General features: G+C 37.2%; 1 protein-coding gene across 1 annotated transcript in view; it reads left to right on the forward strand.

Annotated features, from left to right (window-relative positions):
• The window catches only part of SEMA3A (semaphorin 3A), a 388,300-nt gene extending 376,849 nt beyond the window's left edge, over window positions 1-11,451 (forward strand). The window contains exons 16-17 of the mRNA XM_073619547.1: window positions 563-705; window positions 4,326-11,451. Coding sequence (XP_073475648.1) covers window positions 563-705; window positions 4,326-4,781 — 599 coding nt within the window. The 3' untranslated portion in view covers window positions 4,782-11,451. The remainder of the gene's footprint in view (window positions 1-562; window positions 706-4,325) is intronic.
• The last annotated feature ends 6,689 nt before the right edge of the window (window positions 11,452-18,140 follow it).

Consider the following 18,140-nt stretch of genomic DNA (forward strand, 5'->3'; position numbering starts at 1 on the left):
TATGTTTTTCATTTTCCTTGCATGTCCCCCTCAGAGCTACAGTGACTGCACTTCCAAGTGCACTTGCAGTGCAAAGTGGATTTGCCTTTAGTAAATAACCCCCATAGTTAGCATGTATACATGTACAGGGGACAGCCATTTGCTTACTACAAATGCAAGTTGTGCTAGTTTAGATTGGGTATTTGTGCACCTACTGTATACCTGAGTAAAAGTCTATCAATCTTCTCAGAATGATTTAAAAAGTGTGGAAGATGTATCAAAACTAATTAAAAATTATAACAAAAATATGATTCTTGTTTTTTTTTTTTTTTAATACATTGACAGTTGGAACCTAATTGGTTGCTATTTGCTGGAACAACAATTTTGATGTTTCAATTAATTAGCTTAGCTGTGTCTAGTTGTTCATATCTCTGCAGTGGTTCAGCTGATAAGCAAATTATATTCCCTAATAAACAGCCACTAGAGCCAGTATGTACCAAGCTGTATGCAAAATATGAATATCACATTAAAAATCTTCTTTTGTAAAAACATTTTTCTGACATTGAATGTTTCCTGCTCTCAGATGATCCACACAGACAGAACCTGGAAGAGAAGATAATCTATGGTGTAGAGAACAGTAGCACATTCTTGGAATGTAGCCCTAAATCACAGAGAGCCATGGTTTTCTGGCAGTTCCAGAAACAGCATGAAGACAAAAAGGAGGAGGTAATGAGACTCTCAATGCTGTCAAGCAGCCTAAAATAATGTTTGGTTTATAAGTTACATTTTTACAACAGGTTCATTTGTATGGGAATTTTGTATTAAAATATGTACCCAAGTTTATGGCAGCGGCATGTGATATGCAGAGGTCTTTATTTTGTAGTACCAAATTGCATCAATTGCATGGTTCATAAGCCATTTATTCATTTGTAAGCAACCAGACCTGTGGAGTATCTGTTAAGGACAAAGACATATTCAGCCTATATTACAAGTTTGGCAGGCTTCCCACTGGTAATGAAGCACAACACCACAAAAGGAGAGGAAATGAACCAAAATTTCCAGTCTGGCTTTCCAGTGGTCTCTTGAGGTCAGGGCTGAGATGTTTAACATAGGCAGGAGAAGCAGCTGATTGGACTCAGTGCTCACCCCTCTTTTTATGGGCGCATCATGCATAATTTCCAAATTACATAGTTCATGTAACAGACTTGCTCTATTTGTGGTTAGCTTGGATAAAACACCCAACAGAAAATGGAGATGAGAATCATGCATATCATTTCCTACTATTCTATACCTCCAAAGGGGTAAGAATAGCATAATAGGGATGAAAGCGGAAAGAAGCCTTAAAGTGACTCTGCTTAAGTTAAAAAAAAAAAGTGAAAGGGAGCTACTCTGAAAAAAAGAAGGCTCCTGCTTGTTTTTCTGGCATTAAACTTTGCTTTCTTGAAAAGTCCTGACAACCACTGCTATCAGGCATTTTTAAGTGCCTTGGATAATGGGTTCTCCGCTGGATGCTACAGTTCCTCCCACTAGCTGCTACTTTACCATTGTGTCCAGTAATGATAGCTGACCCAAGCTGAACAATTTAAGGGTGCAAGCACATGGCTGCCTGTGGTTATACAGCATAAAATATAGATGTATTTACCTGCCTTGGAGCCACATGTGTTGTGTACAGCTGCCCTGTAGACATGAATGGCTGTATGTTCGCACATGCATACAAACATAAAAACTCAAAATGCAGACAGTTTGTGTTCAGGGTTTTATATCTTTATGCATTGGAAAAGTTCACGCAAGTACAGGCATATACCAGAATCCAGCCAGTTACAGCCATTTATGTCTTTAGGCCACTGCATGCAGCTCCTTTGATTCCTGGGCTTGGAAATATGCCTGAACATTACGCTGTGTGTCCAAAAGTGACCATGTGCATACAGCCTTACATAGAGTTCCCATGTGTTTACTGCTTTACCTAATACTCCTATAGTGAGAGCAAGATCAACAAACTCAAAGAGAAAATATTTAACCCTGTGTAAACTCCATCAAACTGACTTGGAACACAGGCCTAAATATTTTTTTCGCACCCCCACATGAAAATACTGAGGCATGGCAATGAGGCTCAGGCACCTAGTGCTTCATGGTGGGTGTAAGGGGAGAGTGTCACATGCTCTACATATCCAGAACCTTCTCTTTGCTCCTTGTGGCTGAACACAATGCAAGTGGAGCAAATGGGGTGTCATTACATGGGGAAGGTTTATACTGCTCTCTGAACAATTGTTAGCTAGATTTATCCTCGCTTCCTTTCCTGGTGACAATGTTGTCACCTTGATCAGTGGCCAGAGGAAGTCTCCAGAGGAGTCACATCATTAAAGCTGATCAGAATTCTAGCTTTTTCCTACTCTACTATTACACATTTATTGCTTCTCTTTGTCAGACTGTGCCTCATTATCTGCCTTACTGACCTGTTGTTGTCACTGTCATGAAAACATGGCAATAGCCTAGTTAATATAGTGTAGGTATCCGTGCAGATAATATGCCCTGACAGTAAGAAGAGTTCAATTAAAAACAGCATGTTAGTTTTAAATTGGAAAGATATATGTAAAGCACCTAGTTTCAAAACACATCTAGATTTGTGAAAAATGTTCTGCATTCGATTTAAAAGAACCAAAGCTCATTGTACAGTGTATGTTTAAATGCAAAGTATACACTTTTTAGGCAGTTTCTGAAAAGATAGTGGTATGCTTTTGATTTAAAATTTGCACTTTATGTTAAGATATTATTGTTAAAGCTAAACCCTAGGCAAAAAAATGTAATTCGTTCATTAAAAAATAATAATCATCAAATTTATTTTAAAATAGAACTAGAACAATTGCTTGTTGTTGTCTTGAAATTAGCCTGACACTGGGCTAGGGAGGGTCAGCAGTGTCAATGAGTCAGCCTTTATTGCCAACACAGTTTGGCAGGAGTGGGGGGGATTAGATAACAAGTCTGACTGAGTAGTATTACAAATCATTTCAGGTAACATCAGTCACATATATGTATGTGGTACACTGTTTGCCTTACTTTATATCATAATAACATTACCATCCCCATACCTCTGTTTTTAGTATAATTACAGAAAAAAGAAAATGGACATTACAGTATTTTTGTAACTCTACAGGGAATCAATTTTATTTGTCCCTAATAACGCCATGTCTTTGTCTTAAATTACTGACAGTGGAATTTTACTAATTGCTTTTTAAGCCTCAGATCACTTTAAAACATAAACACGCTGGACAACTCCCCGTGACATACAACACCAACAAGAAGTATTTTTCTAAACCAGTTTACACATGACATATGTGACATTGTTAGAAAAACGATACCATGCCTGCTCTATCTGTAAAGTGTTTATTAAACATTACAAGACTGATAAATGACTGGGTTTGCTTAGCTGGGTGTTTACAGCAATTTGGAAAAAAAGATATGATGTTGAAATTTTGAACTTTCTTACATTACAACATTATTTTTGGAATTTACAATGATGTCTGTGACTACTAATAATAGTTAATGTTTATTGCACCTTTTTCAAACAGCTAGCTAGTTCTTCACATTATTCTTAATTCATAACAATGCTCTGATCTGGGTAAAATCTATAAATTTCTAATTAAAGTTGACCTTTAGTTTCCAGAGCATTAGCGTTAATGTAATTAAATCTAGAGTTGTATTTTGTGAGAAGGTTGCATTAGCTTTAATGTCCCTAGATCTAGAGTTGTATTTGTTAGAAGGTTGCATTGTGTTGTGATTAAAATATTGATATCTACATAAAAAGTTTTTAAAAATTTCTATTACAATGAATTAGATCTTTTTTTATGAGAACTATATATCAAATATGATATAGAAATATATGAATATATTTTTCCAGAGGAAAAACCTATTCAGTGTTTACTATCTCATTTCCTGTGCACTTCAGCGGTTTAGGCATTTCCACCCTTCTTTTTGTGTATCTGAACCTCCTGTGGCATGTTCTATAGTATCAAATAAAACATCCAATAGGAACAGTAGGGCCTCTTTATAATGTCCAAAGCAAGCATACAGACCCAGAGCTCTTATCAATAGAGTCCCCAGGAAATATAACTTACTATTGGGTGCTTTGATGCTCTGTCACCTTCCAAAAACTGAAATGTTTTAAGAGTAAAATCCTCCAAAGCTACATGAACTTTGAACACCAGTGAAAACTAGAGAGAGCTTTTATGAGACAAATGTAGAACATGTCACCAATAATATAATATTTTTTCTTTCTTATCTCTTTAAGCAGTAGCACAATATAAACTGTGTATAACAGGATGACTATAGTCTTCTTTTCTTTATTATAGATGAGGATGGATGACCGTTTAATTAAAACTGACCATGGCCTACTCCTTCGCACTCTGAAAAAGAGGGATTCAGGGGTATATTACTGTAATGCAGTAGAACATGGATTTATGCAAACTCTCCTTAAAGTAACTTTGGAAATTATTGACACAGAACATTTAGATGAGCTTCTGCACAAAGATGACGATGGAGAAAACCAAAAGCACAAAGAACCATCAAACAGCATGTCTCCAACACAGAAGATATGGTATAGAGACTTCATGCAACTAATTAGTCACCCAAATCTTAACACAATGGATGAATTCTGTGAACAAGTATGGAAACGAGACCGCAAACAGCGTCGGCAAAAAAATACGAATGCCCAAGTTAGTTCCAATAAATGGAAGCACCTACAAGAAAATAAGAAAGGTAGGAACAGGAGGACCCATGAATTTGAAAGGGCGCCAAGGAGTGTCTGATCTGAATTACCTCTTCAAACCTCATCCGAGTAGGATTTGTATAGACATTAAACTGGAAAAATGCAATATTCATGAATATTTTCATGGCATTATTTGGATGTTTACAGGGTGGAAAGTTCCACAAATTTTCCACTACTTAAAATACATTAGTAACTTTCCAAATAGACTTAGACTACATAGTCAAAAATGTAAGGTTTTAAAGACAAAGTGTCTCAGCTTGGTTTTCCCATTTCTGAAACAATTCTCATCAGGTTGTTGATATTTGTACTTCCTTCCTTTCCCAAGAAGAAACTGTTTACCATCCTTCCACTGAAATGAGAATTGCCTAGCATCAGTCATCAACACCGCCCCACAACAAGAATAAGGTTGAAATTCTTGCTACTATTTCATATAACTGAAAAGCCTATTGGATGCATATATATTTTTCCCAACATGAGAAGTCGGAATGGTGCCTGGGAATACATGGCTGCAAGAAGACTAAGTCCACGAAACAGCAAACGAGTTGGGCTTAGTGATCTACTACTGATAACTCCAACCAGCTTTGACCTGAAGTTGCAATGTACTTTAATTTAAATGACAAATATGCAGTGAATTTAAGATGCTTTTATTTTTATTTTTTGCCCTTAATAGTTGTAGCACAGACTTTTCTTTTCCTGGCATGTATAATTTCACAAAAAAATTATATTTTTTATTTTATTTTTGGTTTAATGTTTTCATTTTTTTTAAAATGACAAATTGGATTAGTGATGAATAATTATAGAAATGGGAATAATATTTAACGAATGTTAAAGTGCATTTTTAAAAAAAATTGTAGGCAATGCCTTACTTTTGACTAATTAGAAAACAAATATTCTGAATAAAAGATGTTTTGGATCCACTAAATAATGACTAAAAATTAAGAGTACAAATTGGTAATTACAGAATTTTCTGTATGTTATGGCGAATTAAGGTGTTATACAAGCTGCATTGATTTTGGTTTATAACAATGCCACATGCATGTTCCAAAATAATTTATATATTTAGAGTTCAGAAAGAAGGTAGAGCAGACAACACAGGTACAGATGTATAAAAACTGGAGAAACAAGAACTCTATATATTAACCTTAATGACCAGATTCCAGCTCCAATATTTTACTTTAAATTAGAAAATGAATATAAACCTTTAGCCTATATTTACATTAAGCCTGCCTGTGCTGTTCTGTTGCTCCAGTTTTACTACATTGGGCCTGTGTGTCTGGCATAACTGCTCTGTGAACTGTACCTGTACATAGACAGATGTCAATATTTGCAATAATGTTTTGCAGATTATTTTAAACATACCTTAATATTTGTGAAGTTATGTACAAATGGAGATGTTTCAAATATTATCTCTTTGTACCAACTCAGTTTAATAAAGTTTGCATCCAGTGGTTACTTGGGGCAAAATAAGGTCTGGTAGAAATTAAATTGTACAAATTGCTCACTACAGAGTTTTATTTACATGTTCTAATAAAAATAACTAACTTTTCATGAAATCCTACATCGACAGCAGTATGATGCCAAAGAGTTTGGTGCACTATTGGTTTGTATTAAACATGCTAAGGATGCATATATTTAGAAAAAAAATAACATTCTTGAAACTGTAGAATTCAGTGATCTGACTACATTAGACTTGTTATGGGCTATGGCATTTTTCAAATTATCATAATTTGTTGCAGTGCTTATTTTCAAAATGTATGTGTTAATATAATATATATTTATAACTTAAAGTAGAACTATGGGGACCCAGATAAATATACCATTGAAATATGGGAACTGTTCAACCTGCAGAAAGATTTCCATTCTGTTCGGTCATTCTTGAGTCTCGCACCTTTCCTACACCAAACAGCAAGTCTGAAAACTTCCCTATTTTATGGTTTAGTTTTGCAGCTTCATATATTAACTCTCCGCCTCATGCCTGCTGAAAATTGGTGGGCTTAGTAATTGGTCTGAACGTTACGTTGGACCAAGCACTGTTTGTCTGAACACCATAAGTTTATGGCATTTGGCATAGATGAACAAGAGAGCTTGTGGCTGTAAAGGGTTGCTAAGGAAGTAGCAGATGTTTGCAACCATTGCATCCTTATCGACCACTGACATTGTTTGGCCCACTTACATGGCTGGGAATCACCAGTCACATAAGTGACTGGGCAGGGAATGGAGCCAGTTACATCATTGCCTAATTATGGCCACATGATGATATTTAGGAAACGATATTCCCACTATCCTGGCTGTCAATGGTCGTTAGGAAAGCAGTGGCTGTTTGCACAATTGCTGGCAGCATCAATCTCATTCACTTACAATGGCAGGGAATCTCCAGCCATGCAAGCAAATAGGCATGGATGGGGCCTTACATTATTGCCTAAATATGGCCATGGGGCCACCATATTTGGGCAATAATGTTACCACAATCCTTGCCCCTTCCTTTATATAGAAGATGTCAGCTCAGGGGAGCTGCCATTCAGATAGTTGTTACCATTAAGGATCAGTTGTGTGTGACAGGTCATCTCTTTTTTTTTGTCAAGTCAGCAGTGATGGGCATCTTTTAGGGGACGTTTGGAGTTTGTGTGCAATTTTTCCCTTTAAAAAAAAAGAGGCAAGAAGGAGATTTTCCAGGAATTTAAAACTCCTTTTTGCTTTGTAAATGTCAGTGCTAAAATATCACTTCTCCTAGCTGCATGGAATTAAAAGAAAAAAAAGTTTGCCTTGGTACATGTTCCACAGGGTAGTGCCCATCCCAATGCTATTTTTTGTCATTGCCTTGACTATCAACCCAGAAAATGGGCATTTTTAATTTGACAGAATTACCTCCCAATTGCTTTAGTTGGGTTTCAGGTTCAGCATCTGTCTTTCTTTGGCTCATCACTACTGATGATTGAACAATAAATGAGCATCATCACACTGCTCTAATGAGCAGGTAAGTGACATGAGAAACTGTGAAACTGAGCAATGAAATAGAGGGATTTTTTTTTCTGGCTATGCAGTGTGATAGTATGTGAAATGTGTACAGCCCAAGACTGAATAGAATTATACATTTCTTGTTAATACAGTAGTTCAGATGTGTGTATTTCAACAGTATTTTAGCAGATTGTCTGTAGTTATCCTGTAATTATTACTCTAGAATAAAGTTATTAATAAAAACAGAGTCTGCATTTTGGAAACCATGCAGCAAAACAAATAATTCATATGATTCCATAAAGAAAATTTAGAGCTAATTACTAACATAAATCTGAACTTCATCTTATGAACTGTCAGTGTGTATACTGTACACTACATTTAGACACGAGTCAATGCTGTCATTGCTACAGATTATTCACAGAGGGAATATATATACTGGACATACTGTATGTTGCATTGGCAAAATGAATAACCTGGATTGTTTTTATTTTCCTCTAAAGAAATACAGAGTATAACTTGTTATATACATTTATAATCCGTATTTATTAAATATAATTTACACGGGTTACACTGAGCATTATTAACATGTTTTTTTCAGTATTGTTCTACAGTATTTAATTTTTCTATGTAATGGTCATTTTAATGTCACTGTAATTCAGAAAATCATAAAGTGAGACTGCTCTTAAAGCACTCTGCAGTTTATAATATGCATGCTGTACTGTGAGAGTATTAGTGGACTCAAACTGGGCAGAAAAGCAGATCCATGCTGCTCAGTTTGACTTTGAAGGTTGTGTTAGTATAGCTTATATGCTTGGGTCACTAGGGATTTAATATAAGACACATTATATTTTTTATGGGTTATATGTTTAAAAACAGAATGTAGTCCTTTAGGAACCCATGCAAAAGTTTACAAGCACAGGTTTGATCTTTATAGATGTTCCAAGCACACTATTTTTTACATATGTACATACGTATATGTCTACAATACATTTTTTTTAAACGCCTTAGTATAAGTTACAATAAAAGAAATAGGACTTAAAATAACTATATCGTTTTTTTAACCTATGATGATATAAACAGTAAAATCATAAAAATGTGAATGAGAATTCGTATGATTAAGAAAGATGATGGTTAGGTTAACCAGTTACTTGTCTATGCTGCTTGGTGGCTCTTGGTGTGTTATCATTTAAGTTGATAAGACAAAAACACAACAACCTATTCAATAAACTGGTCCAAAGATCCATGCTGACGTTTTCTAACAACAAAGCCAACATCCTCTGTAACTAATCTGACAACAGTAAACACAATTCTGATAAGTATTATGGGATACTAGTCTTTGCCTTAAAGAGTACAGTGATGACAGGGCCTCTTTAAGTCAAAGATTAGCATCTTATAGCTGATTGTTTGAGTAAAAGTAGGCAATGAGCTGTTACTGAAGCTTCTTATGTAATATCAGTCTGTTCTTTACATGCACACCCCACATACCCTTACATCACTATGGCTCTGGAAGCTGCATAGGACCCCTTAGATGAGACTGTGCTTGAATGCAAATCATTCCTCATCTAATTTTGCTTATAGGATAACTAGGGAGCCATGTGAGTGTTAGCAGTCACATTACTGCTTCTTTTACACCAATTCATTCTGAGTTCATCACAGTCAAATTGTGTGATTTTGACAAAGTTTGTCAATTGTACAATTCATGTCCAGTCATCGTTAACCCAAATGTTCTGAAAAGTGGAAAGCATGAGAAGACAGAAAAGTGAAGTGCAACTAAAAGAATGCTCTAATAACCCTTCACCATATACTATTATGTGTTGTTAAGTGGTATTTTTGTTCCCATAAAAGATGTGGAAAGTTACCATCTGTTTTATATGAAAACTAAAATACACCACAGCCAAATCTGCTGCAGGAGATGTTCTTTTCTCTAAACAGGATGATTATGAGAAAATTAAATCCTCCATTTCAGATTATTATGCTGACTCCTGGGCAAATTTTCAGTTACATCACACATAACTGAACATCTGCTCCTAAGAAACAAAGCAGATATGCAAAAAAACTATGGTGTCTTACAGGAACAGTGAGATATTCATGATTTTACCCAATTGCATATGGTCCTAGAGGCATTTACAGTACTCATTGTTTAGTTTGAAATTTTAGTGCAGTTTTTGAAAAAAAAATTGACAAAAGTAACTTTTCCTGCAAATAATTAATTCAATCACAGTGTCATTAACAGGTTGGTGTGATGTAGGCCTAAAGCTGAACTTCGGCAGATATAAAAATATTTAAAAAAACATATGAACGCAGTTATGTATTTAATAATAAATTCATAAAAACATGATATTCCTTTTAAATACAAATGATATACCTAATTTTAACTTGGTTTTAGATTCCCGTAATACCCTCTATGCCAGAACACTGGTATTCCTGCCCCTTCATTATATAATCCCAAGTGAGAAGGGGAAGAGGGGTGACCAAGTCTTCTGCTACCTGCAGCTTCTTTGGCAGGTAAAATTACTCCCATGCATGTATTCCAGGTACCTATATAACTGTTTGCCTGGAGTTCAGTTCTAAAATATTTATTTGATTCTCAGCCTTGCTTACAGATAGAGTGCTGTTTTTTTCAGTAGAGAGAAACTGGGCTCATAACCCAAGAGCCAGTAAGGATCTTGAAGACATCAGTGATGGTTTTTGTCACACTTAGCCTAGTTACTTAATACAAGTGTATCCATTTACCTATAGCAGGGATTTCTATCAATATTTTAAGCTTTCCTTGCCTTACTTTGATTTTAAAACTGTAAACTGTTGACATATTTACCTACCATAAGGCATAAATATGGATCCAAAACATTCATCTTATTCAGAATATTTGCTTGTTACTTTGTAATGAATCCTCCTGAAATGGTTGCAGTAGCACAATGTGGTTTCCAAGTGACACCTGTGTGTTGGCACAACAGTCTTACATGTCCCAGCTTTGTTTTACCATCATCATGACCTGCGATAAATAGCACAGCTGGGCAATGTGCAGTAGTTAAATATGTTGTACAATTGCTCTAAAAGAAAAGTCAAACTATATAGAGCTGGAAAGCACACAATTGCATGTACTTAGTACTGCATATCTTTTTAAACTGTCTTCCACTGTCATTTTCATACATCATAAAACATGACTATTCTGTACTAATCAACTAATGACTGCAGAGATTGCAAAATGGAGATTGTGCAAAATGTGGCTTAGCGTTTACTGTACAGATCCATGGCCCACTTAGAGCAACTACTGTATGTTAAAAGACCTCAAAGAAGTGAATGCATGTGAAACAATCCGTTTCTGATCCCATTTTATGCAGTATTTAGTGATATCATGGTATGTGTTTAAATAGTTTGGTTTTGCTACCTAAACATTAGCCAAAAGAGATGTAAATATTTTTAAGTATTTAGGAGAGGTACAGTGTAATGTACTGATATCCATAGGTACTCCATTTCAATGTGCTCACGTACAGTATAACCATACAGTACAAAAGCCCAAAGGTCAGCTGCATACCATGGCCTAACAGTGGTAATTTTTGCTGTTTTAGGTGTTTTTTCTATCAACAGGCAAGAACAAAGAACAAGAACAAAGTATATATGTTTCATTGCTATATTTATCAATACAATGTATGGGGGAATTGAAAACTGGAGAGGAATTGTATTAAGACTTGCTGCTGTAAATTATTCATTTTGGCATGTATTCAGTTGTTAAATAAACATTACTTCAAAATAAAGGAATGCTGTTTTTTAATATAAAAATTGCTGCATTATAACCATTCTCTACAATCCAATGTATCTTTTGCTGAATGTTGCAATGTATGTCACTATATGGCACTAATGTGTTTTGTAGGATTTAGTTGGAGTTAGTAGCTCATTAATAAACAGTACATTACCAACTTGTTTTCAAAGTTGCATGCAGGAATTTTAATTGAGACTGACAGAGCTTGCACCTTTAAAAAAAAAAATCAACGATGGCAGTATTTAGTCTGATCCAAATCTCATTTAATAGGTAACTCCACTTTCGTGGGAAAAAAATAGCAAATAAAGAAGAAATAATCTAGCATATACAATTGCGACATAAGTCATATTGTAATTGAATATTATTAAAAAATACCTTTCCTTTTTAATCTGCAGCTCTGTAATTTTCTGAAAATGCAATATGGCTGCCTGGAGGTGTTCTGTACACAAAATGTACAGAATGTGTACTGACCACCCCCCAGAAACATTGTTTCCTGCTTATGTGATTGGCTCACTGATTTTCCCAGAAGTTTGCACTAAGATACAAGTTAGATTTCAGGCATCCCCTGCAACAAAAATGTCATTTTTGGTGCGATACTCCCAATAGGAAATCACATCTAAAGGGATGCAGACCCAGCAGCTTTCCTCATTAGTGCCCTGCAGGTGCTGCAGATGATTGATAATTATGAAATCACTCCCATTAGACTGACTTTCCCAAATATACACAGTCAAACACACAGGGATTATTCTTCAGAATAACAAAAGGTAGGAATCTGCAACAAAGTTTGTTAAAATCCTTGCAATGCACATAGATCACCCAGGAGGATTGTTTTTTCCTCTTATTCAACTATTTTATTAAAAGGTATAACATAATACACAGATAAACAATGGTCCAGGTGTGGACTAAACATGAGTCAGGAACATTACAATAGCCAGAGTCAATGAACAGTTGGAGGATTATACACATAGGTGGATACAAAGTGCATGTTCGACCTGAGGATAAATCCAGAAATCCAATGAGCTAAAATGTGTGATACATTTCCAAACTGCAAAAATAAAAAACAGAATAGTAGGTAGATAAGGTGCTTGTAGATTAGCAGCAGTATGGAACCAACCTGGCTTCAAATCTGAGGGTAGAAGTTTTTAATAGAATGTTGGCTACCTAAGAGAAGAAGGTAGGTCATGTAGAACGAGAAAAAAGGAAGAGAGACAAGAAGAAAGAAATGGAAGATACCAGGGGAGAAGGTGGGACTGGGAGGGGAGGAGGGAAAGAGCAGTAGGAGAAAGAAATGGAAAGGAAAGAGGGGAAGAAGGGAAGGGGGGAATCCCAGGTGTTATTGGGTTGTATCAACTGAGCCAGATAGGAAGGGATGTTTTCTTCTCAACAAAAGTGAAGTTACGCTTTAAGCTTTAACATGTTATTGTTAATCCAAAAGTTGTTTTTCAATATTTTAAATATAAAGTTTTCATTAAAATAATTATTGGCAATGCTGACATAAAGGTCCTTCTTTAAGCACTTCTATTATGAGGTTACAAATTTCTGCCAATTGTGCTCTTTCACAGTCCTCATGACATGCTCTCCTGATATTTCATATTACAGTTTTTACAGTGTTGCCAACCCTCCAAAGTGAAATTTACTGACAGGACACCTGAAATTTACAAACAGCACCAATTTTTTTACTGACAAAAAACATGACATTTACTGACAGAGCCACATTTTTTAATGACACTTCAAATAAGTACATAAAAATGACTTTTTAAATGCAAAACATTGCAAATTTCAGTAATTAAGCTATAAACATATAGCTAGTGCTATTAGCAACGTGTTTCAGGTAAGTCAAAAAGCATATTTCTCCATTCCCATGAATATAACCCAGCAGTTTTGTCACCTGCGTCCAGCTGGAAAGATTTCCCTTCAATTTCAGTCCCAAAGACAATTAGCCACCAACACAGAAATTGAGAGGAAATCCCAGGTAGCCACCAGGATTGATAGAATAGAGGCCCTTTCAATTTATGTTCTAAATTTGGTGGAATGGTAATCAGGGCAACTGGAGGGTGAATGTTCCCAGCTGGAGCACAGGTACATCATTAAAAACTGACATAGCAATTACCAGGGACAGTAATGCTAATGCATTGTTCAAACAACAATTTGTTAAGAGCTTGCAGCAGTTTTCAGTCGAACAGGTGTCCCCGTGTGAGGGTTTCCCTTCACCACCTGTTCCAGTGAAAACTGCTGCAAGAGATACATAGAAAACCATTTAGGCCTGGAATGGCTGTAACTGTAACCAATATTTTCAGAAGTTAAACTGTTTTCAGTGGAACATGTGTCCCCATGTGAAGGTTTCCCTTCAACACCTGTTCCAGTAAAAACTGACGCAATAAACCACCTTTCACAGAGTGAAAACACTAAAGTAAGGTGTGGGGGGTTACTGATATAAGGGGGGACCTTTATATCTGTGCCCCCTTACCTGTCTGTATTAACTCTCCCTTACAACAGTGACCCCCCCTCAGATTGTCCAGGTGGCGCTGTCACTGACCTCTCAGCTGCACCATGAAGGGCTCAGTCAGATGGTGTTCTCCAGTCCACACATGTCTGACTCCTCCCATGACCCCCATCACAGCAGTTTTACCACTCTTGACTCCTTTCCAGACATCCCCTCAGAGACTACAGACATGATACAAGACAAGAGATGGTCAGAGATTGTGGATATGATACAAGAGATTGTGGACATAATACAGGAGATGGTTAGAGGCTGTGGACATGATACAGGAGATGGTTAGAGGCTGCAGATATGGTACAGGAGACGGTTTGGGGGTGCGGACATGATACAGGAGATGATTAGGGGCTGCTGACATGGTACAGAAAATGATTAGGCTGCAGACATGCTACAGGAGTAGATTAGAGGCTGCGGACATGGTACAGTAGAATGAGGCTGGGGACATGGTACAAGAAAATGGAGATGATTAGGTTGCCTACATGGTACAGCAGATGGTTAGGCTGTGGACATCAGAATACACGTACACACGATCCGATTGTTGGCCAACCGACCGTCTGATTTTTGTCCAAAGGGTGTGTGCCAGGAACTTGCATGCTAACGGTACACAAATGTCAGCCAACAAACACGAATGTAGTGACATACTACAAGGAATTTCAGCTCTTGAGCGCCACCCCTTGGGCTCCTTCTGTTAATTTCGTGTTTGGTGAACATTGATTCCGAGCACGCGTGTTTGTACTTTTGGCTTTTGTGTGATGGACTTGTGTACTGATGATATGAAAATCAGACAACAGACCGTTCTCTTCTGAAAATTTACTAGCCTGCCATCCAACATTTGTTGGCCGAAAGTTGGACAATAATTGTCAGAAGGAGCGTACTAAACGGTTAGAGTTTAGGACAACAGTCTGTCAACAATCTGATCATGTGTACGAGGCTTTAGGCTGCTTCAAGGGTCATAGCTTGGCGACCTGGAGCCTAAGTCCTACCCCACCAATGGTAAAAATTTGGGGCTCCTACGACGTATGGTTCCAGAGATATGGGGCTAAAAGGCACAGCCTGTCAGAAGATAAATACAGAGTGGCCACTTTAAATACAAGCTGACACTCTGTGTACAGCAGACTGAGCGGTTGAGCTCACAGTGCCTCTCACTGCTTGTCAGAGGCACTGAGCTCAATAAACAGCTTGCAGTCTTGGACCAATAGTAAAGTACCATTGGTCCCTGCTGTTCAATTAAAATGCTGCAGTGGAGGCACACCTCTCACTGCAGTATCATAGAAGGGGCATGTGACTAAAAGACAAATGCTCTCTTCCAGCCCAGCCCTCTTAACCACAAGGAAAAAAGCGTGTTTTAGAGTATAAGATTTTCCCACAATCCCATGTTTTTCTCACACAGTTAAGAGGGAGAATGTGAATCTGCTGCCTGCTGAAAAGGTACTGTTATATTCAAGCTAAAGCATATATTATTATGCTATATGTTATAATATAATAATGTATTATTTATCTATTTACTGTGAAATTACTGGTTGGAAGTTATAACTTCAAACTTTAGTAATTTGTCCGTTAAGCCACCTGCTTGAGTACAGATTTTGAAAATATTGTAAATTACCCTAAAAAACAATATACAATAATTATTTGTATATTCTTTCTGGAAATTAACCCTTTGCCATCCAGGCCAATTCTGACACTTCTCTCCTACATGTAAAAATCATCATTTTTTTGCTAGAAAATTACTCAGAACCCCCAAACATTATATATATTGTTTTAGCAGACACCCTAGAGAATAAAATGGTGGTCATTGCAACTTTTTATGTTACACGGTATTTAGGCAGCAATTTTTTAAAACTTTTTTTTGGGGGAAAAAAACTGTTTCATGAATAAAAAAAAACACTATAGTTAGCCCAATTTTTTTGTATAATGTGAAAGATGATGTTATGCTGAATAAATAGATACCTAACATGTCACACTTTAAAATTGCGCACACTTGTGGAATGGTGCCAAACTTCAGTACTTATAAATCTTCACAGGAGACGCCTTAACATTTTTTACAGGTTACATGTTTAGAGTTACAGAGGAGGTCTAGTGCTAGAATATTGCTCTTGCTCTAACAATCACGCGTATGTAACCTGTGTGTATCTGGCTCTAATACTAGCCAGTGCCTCACCAGCCACTGACCTCACTGCACGTCCCTGGTGTACATGGTACAGCAGAATGGAGACAGTTAGGTTGTGGACATGGTACAGGAGAATGGAGATGGTTAGGCTGTGGACATGGTACAGGTAAATGGAGATGGTTAGGCTGCAGATATGGTACAGGAGAATGGAGACAGTTAGGCTGCAGACATGATACAGGAGAATGGAGACAGTTATGTCCCATACACGCAATAGGATTTTCCAATGGAAAATGTTTGATGGGTGCTTGTTGTCGGAAATTCCGACTGTGTGTAGGCTCCATCGGACATTTTCCATCGGAATTTCCGACACACAAAATTTGAGATCTGGATCTCAAATTTTCCGACAACAAAATCTGATGTCTTAAATTCTGATCGTGTGTACACAATTCCAATGTACAAACTTCCACACATGCTCGGAATCAAGCAGAAGAGCTGGACTGGCTATTGAACTTAATTTTTCTCAGCTCGTCGTACGTGTTGTAAGTCACCACATTCTTGATGTTCAGAATTTCCAACAAGATTTGTGTGACCATGTGTATGCAAGGCAAGTTTGAGCCAACATCCGTCAGAAAAAAACATGGATTTTGTTGTCGGAAAAGGCAGAAGACATGGTACAGCAGAATGGAAAATGTTAGGCTGCAGACACACATGATACAATTAAAATCTCAACAGAACACTGCATGTGCCTGCGTGCCTCCTCTCCTCTGCAGGTGGATGTGCCAGGTGATGGGCCATGACATCATTGCGTGCATAAATTTATGAACTGTTGGCAACCCTGTTGGACATGTTGACATTTTGCACAGCCATAGTCCATCATTGTCCCTATTAGAAAACCAGACCAGATTGATAATGTGCAGGTATAGTAGCTGAAAGTGCCTAGAGGAGATTAGCAGCACCAAGATGGTAGGTTGGGCAAAAGTGATGTACAGTGATTTAGCAAACTTGTCATCCAATTTAGGAGTTTTCATCTACTTTAACCACTTGAGGTACAAAAAGTGAAGCGCTAAATATATCTAAACAGCCAATAATAGGGACATATCAACATAACAGTGCGCAGTGCAAAATAAAACAATATAAGTGACATAACATCATCTATTTAAATAGTCCAAAATTGTGAAAAAAGACAAAAGTTCATGTTCAATGGTGATTATGAAAATAGAAATCCATTACAGGAATCTTTGACACAGAGGCGAAGTCTAGGAGTTGTTTTATGCTGGATTACCGCATAGATCTTGAAAAATTATACAGAGGACACCAAGATTCGATCAATCTAAGCCATTTTGCAGTCTAATCTTGGACACCATTCCTGTGACTACCTTCCCGACCATCACTACTACATGCTTGGTTAAAGCTGCCTTATGGTCAGCGTATTCAATCTCCTCTTCTAGGTGGTAGATGCATTTGTCGTGGTGACTCCTTAATTCAACTTTTGGATTTCTATTTTCATGATCACCATCACACATTACATCACCATTTAGATATATTTAGAGCTGCACCTCATATATTTACACAATTTTTGTTGGGTTGTAGTGCTGGGTGCTACTGGTTTTTAGTATAGTGCAGTAATTTTTTATAACCATTTTACTTTAACCACTTCCTGACTGCACTGTAGCCAAATGATGGCTATAGTGCAGTCGTCCAGTTCTGGGAGGGCATCATATGACATCCTCCCGTGATTGCAACCACTGCGGTGCGTGGGCAGTGCACTCTGTGATCGCTGTGTCCTTGCTGATCATAGATCAGGGTAAAGGGCCAATCACAGGGGCCCTTTACCATGTGATCAGCTGTGTCCAATCACAGCTAAACACAAACTAGTTATCGGCATTCTATTTCTCACGCTGACAGCATGAGGAGAGGAGAGCCGATAACCGGCTTGTGTGAAAGGGACATCTACACTATTAATAAAGCCACTGATTATCAGTGTCCTGATTATAAGTGCAGTCCAAACAGTGCCCATCAGTGCTGCTAATCAGTTCTCATCAGTGCTGCCAATCAGTGCCCAGCAGTGTCACCTATCAGT

This window comes from Aquarana catesbeiana, linkage group LG03 (assembly GCF_042186555.1).
Source record: "Aquarana catesbeiana isolate 2022-GZ linkage group LG03, ASM4218655v1, whole genome shotgun sequence".
NCBI lineage: Eukaryota > Metazoa > Chordata > Amphibia > Anura > Ranidae > Aquarana > Aquarana catesbeiana.